Below are 5,067 nucleotides of genomic sequence, written 5' to 3' on the forward strand. Positions count from 1 at the left end.
GGGGTCCAAGACCCTGGGTGCATGGAAATGAATGCAGACAGCACTCAGAGCAGCCTCCATGGATTCCCCCAAGGGACTATTTGAGAAATCAGAGCTTGTGACTTACCCACGTAGGCATCCTTTCACAGAGCCTGTTGGATACCGTTTTTCCCTTTCAACCAAAGGCTCTCTGCAAGCTTAAAAACAAAAAGACACCTAGGATCATGACTGTAACACTCTTTTGTTTGTCTTATAAGTAGCAATCTGCCTTGTTGCTAAACACCTGGGCCAGCTGGAGGGTGGAAAGTGACCAGACTGAGAACCCTTGCCACGGCCCCACGTCTTATCCCAAGTTCATGCCGTTGCAGCTGCAGAGGATCTCCTTGAAGGTGTTGCGCAGCTCCAGGCTCCGGAAGGCGTAGATGAGCGGGTCGATGACGGAGTTACACATGATCAGGACCAGGTAGGTATTGAAGTGGGCAGTGTAGCAGACGCAGTAGGGGTTGGTGGGGCAGGTTATTATGAGGACCAGGTGGAGGAAGAAGGGGGCCCAGCAGAAGACGAAGACCCCCAGCAGGATGGTGATGGTGACCGCCCCCTTCATGCAGGAGTGCTGCTGCGGGGCCGCTCCGTCAGCGGGTGGCAGCGCGGCGATGCGCTTGACGTGCAGCCGGGCGAAGAGGAACATGTGCACGTAGAGGGTGCCCATGAGCAGCAGCATGGCAAGGAACATGGTAACCAGGCACACGATGACCATCTTGCTCTCGGAGTAGACGATGAACACCACACCGCAGATGCCGCAGCCCAGCCAGATGGCGGCGATCAGGGCCAGTGCCTTCCTCACGGTCATGATGCTGTGGTAGCGGAGCGCGTAGAAGATGGTGACGTACCTGTCGACTGCAATGGCCAGGAGGTTGCAGATGGAGGCCACCAGGGAGATGCAGGTCATGGAGTCAAAGACATTGTCCATGTGCTGGATGAACTGGTCCTCCAACGTCAGGTAGTCGCTGTTGACCACGGCGATCATGATGGTCTCCAGGGCATTGGACACGCTCACCAGCATGTCGGCCACGGCCAGGCTGCAGAGGAAGAAGTACATGGGGGAGTGCAGGTTGCCGTTCCTGACCACGGCCAGGATGACCAGGATGTTTTCCAGCAGGCTGATGATGCCCAGGGCCAGAAAGACCTCGGGCTTGATGAAGACTTGCTCACAGAAGCGGCTGCTGCTCTGGTTGCTGAAGGAAGGGGCAGCGACGTGCTCTGAGCTGTTAGGCAGCATTGGTTGAGCCGAGTGCAGACAGCACGAAGCATTCATCGCTCACAGACAGCTGGCTGATCGGAGCGGGGGCTCCAGCAGGGTCCTGAGGCTGTGGCTGCTGCTGTTGCTGCTGCTTTCAGGAAAGAAAAAAAATCTCCCCCCTGATCCTGGTTTTAGATGCTTGTCCAGTGTACAAGCTTGTCCAGTGTTAGATTTTGTTTTTCCCCGGAATAAAAGGATGGAGAGAGGGAGAGAAAGAGACAGGTCGGGAGAGAGAGAGAATGACAGACAGAGGAAAAAGTCGGCTTGGATTCCTACAGAAAACTTCCCTGTGCTTCTCCAGGACGATCAGTTTTAGAGAAACTTATCTCTCTCCCTTCTTGGCTTCCTTCTGTCTCTTTCTTTCCCCCTCTCACATCCCAACCTGGGAACAGAAAACCAGCCACTAGCTGCTACAGTTACGGCAGTTTTCATAGCAAGACGGGGGACGTGGTACCTGTTGTAAGGAGGGCGGGGGAAACACTCAGTTTTTATACATTGGCTGGAGGCAAACAACTCCTACTTAATCTTCAGAGCGGCGAAATGACCACTGAGCATCCGACGTCTCTCTGACTGACAGGAGAACCGGCTCCCAGGAATCGGACCCAGAGATTCAAAAGCAGTCTACTGCCCTCTGCAGGTCAGACCGCGCATCTGTTCTCTGGCTGGGCTGAGCAGTTTTTGTCATGGAAACGGCCACAGCCATCCTTTCGTCCACGTATTATTTGTTCATTCTTTTTCTTTTTTGGTGGCAAACATTTATTAAGCACCTTCCATGTGTTAGGTTTCTGCCCCGTGCAGGAAATTCAGTGGTGAGCAAGACAGACACACCATCCTTGTTTCTCCCAGACTCAGAGTCTGGGGTGGGAGATGAGAAATCCAGCAGTTTTATTACAGTGTGATGCATGCTTGAATTGGGGAATGCCAGGGGCTGGGGGAGCTCTGAGGGGGCCCCCTAACCTGCTGATCAAGGGAAGTTCCTGGAGGAAGGGGCTTCTAAGCTTTGACTTCAAAGAACAGAGGTGATGCCCAGTGGTGAGGTGAGAGCTGGGGTTGATGGAGAGAGAAGAGGATTCCAGGCAGAGGGAATAACATGCTTACAGCCTGGAGGCTAAAAGCAGTGGTTCTACACGTGGCTATGGGAATCTGTAGAATGTGTTCCTGGGGATCGCATTTGACCTTCTGAAACAGAATCACCCAGGGGTAGTACCTGGGCAGGTGCATTTTCAGTTTTTAAGGGGTGAGGGGAGAACAGAGCCAAGGTTGAGATTGACAGAAAAGAGAGCTTGGTGCTTTTCGAAGGACTTTAGTTTTCTCTGGCCAGAGTGCAGAGCTGGGAGACACAATTTGAGAAATGAATCTGCTTTTCTTCTTATTTTAAGGCGAGAGGGGCCAGGCTCCTGAAGGACAGTCTCAGCTGAGTGTGGGAGTTTTGGACTGTGGGGCAGTGGGGGGGCTATGGGAAAGAGGAGGCGGGGTTTGCATTTTAGAAAGATTCCCCTTTGCATGGTGGAGACTGCTGTGGGAGGGGATGAGTCAGGAGCCTGGGGGGCCAGGGCTGCAGAGAGTCACAGGGAGATGATGGCATCCTGAAGCAAGGAGGTGGCCACAGGGCAAAGGGAGGAGTCGACAGAGATCCTTAGGATATAGGGTCCTGGAGATTTAAGTGTGATGGGATGTGGAACAGTGCAGGGAACACCTGCGCTTCCTTCTTAAGTAACTGGGAGAACAGAGATGTCATCTGAGCTGGAAAAATGTATTGGTTGGCCAAAAGTTCATTCAGGTTTTCTGTACCAGCTAATGGAAAAAGCCCAAATGAACTTTGTGGCCAACCCAATAAAAGGCAGAATTTAGCACCCAATTTTTAATACTTAGCTTATGTCAGATGTGAGGTTGGACAGGAGGATGATGTAAACTCTGGACACACTGAGTCCCCTTGCCACCCCCGTCCCCCTGCTGCATACCTGCACATCAATTACTGGTCCACTGATGTTCCGATTATCCAACTATCCACTAACTATGGATGTGAGTGTGACTGGGTGTGTATTAGACAGAAGAAATGTGCATACAAAGTAGATAAAAACTTAGAATATTTATGAAACTGTGGGGTAGAGAGGTCTTATTGAAAATATAGGCAACCAGAGGGGGAAAGGGATAGGGAGTTTGTGATGGACATGTGCACATGGCTATACTTATTTGTTTTATTGTATTTATTTATTTTTAATGAATTGATGGTTGCTTTCAATATTGGCTTGATTTCTGTTATACATCAATATGAGTTAGCTACAGGTGTACATATGTCTCCTCCCTCTTGAAACTCCCTCCCACTTCCCCCCCTTTCCCACTCCTCCAGGTTGTTACAGAGCCCCAGTTTGAGTTCCCTGAGTCATACAGCAAATTTGCAAGTAAAAATAGGCATTTTACATATGTTGCTGCTGCTGCTGCTGCTGCTAAGTCACTTCAGTCGTGTCCGACTGTGCTACCCCATAGATGGCAGCCCACCAGGCTCCCCCGTCCCTGGGATTCTTCAGGCAAGAACACTGGAGTGGGTTGTCATTTTCTTCTCCAATGCATGAAAGTGAAAAGTGAAAGTGAAGTCGCTCAGTCGTGTCCGACTTTTAGCGACCCCATGGACTGCAGCCTACCAGGCTCCTCCATCCATGAATTTTCCAGGCAAGAGTACTGGAGTGGGTTGCCATTGCCTTCTGCTTACATATGTTACACACTGCTATATTTAAACTGGATAACCAACAAGGACCTACTGTATAGCAAGGGAACTCTGCTCAGTGTTGTGTGGCAACCTGGATGGGAGGGGAGTTTGGGGGAGGATGGATACATGTATATGTATGGCTGGGTCCCTTTACTGTCTACCTGAAACTATCACAACATTGTTAACCAGCTGTACCCCGATACAAAATAAAAAGGTTTTCTTTAAAAAAAAAAAAAAAAGGATAGGCAATAAATTAAGTGTGAAAAAAGGCACCATAAACAAAGTCAGAAGACAAACAGGAAGAAAAGACTTGCCATAGTCAAAGGTTACTATCTCTTCAATACAAAGAATGTTTACACATTAATAAGAAAGAGATGATTTACCTCTTAGAACAAGGGGCTAAAGACAGGAATAGAAATTCGCTGAAGAGGAAATGCAAGTGACTGATAAATTTATGAAAAGATGTTCACCCTTCTGTGGAGTCTGGGAAATGCAAATCAAACTTCAGATTGACAAGGATGTAAAAGATACCATATTCAGCTGAGAGTGCTGGGAGAATGACACTTCTAATATTTGTGCATAGTCTTCTCATTTTCAATTTCTACTAAAATAAAAAAAAATGCATCTGAGCGTGGATTCCAGTCTGTGAACTGAGTGAGGGGCATGAAAAACACTTGTATTCATTTTGAACAAAGTGACTTCATTTCTGATGCTAAACCTCTCATGTTCCAGATTGGGGAAAAGAAAATCCTAATTCTCATGGGGGTTTCTCTTCCTCACCCTCTGGGTCACAGCCAGAGGTGTGTTTATAGTGTTCTGGTCTGTGGTTTCGGGGGCACTTGTCTTACCTGTAAAGCTCAGACTGTGAGGTCTTTCCCCTGCTTTGGGCTGAGCACCGACATCATTCTCTGTTTATGCATCCCTGAGAGTGGGCAGGCGGGGCCTGGCACTTCAGATCTGTATCCTCAGAGGTACCCTCATCCCGTCATCCCCGATGAGTGTTGATGTGGTCTTCTTTAAGCTCTACTCTCTGCTTTCCTGGGGGAGCAGCCCAGACACAGCTCCTTTTAAACTGGCACTG

The 5,067-nt window shown here is 49.2% G+C and overlaps 1 protein-coding gene across 1 annotated transcript; it reads right to left on the minus strand.

The window, feature by feature from the left end:
* Positions 1-322: 322 nt before the first annotated feature.
* Positions 323-1,294, minus strand: MC3R (melanocortin 3 receptor). Its single transcript, XM_052651206.1, has one exon. The coding sequence runs from the start codon at positions 1,292-1,294 to the stop codon at positions 323-325; it is 972 nt and encodes a 323-aa protein (XP_052507166.1).
* Positions 1,295-5,067: the final 3,773 nt, after the last annotated feature.

The sequence above is a fragment of the Budorcas taxicolor genome, chromosome 13 (genome assembly GCF_023091745.1).
Source record: "Budorcas taxicolor isolate Tak-1 chromosome 13, Takin1.1, whole genome shotgun sequence".
Classification (NCBI taxonomy): Eukaryota; Metazoa; Chordata; class Mammalia; order Artiodactyla; family Bovidae; genus Budorcas; species Budorcas taxicolor.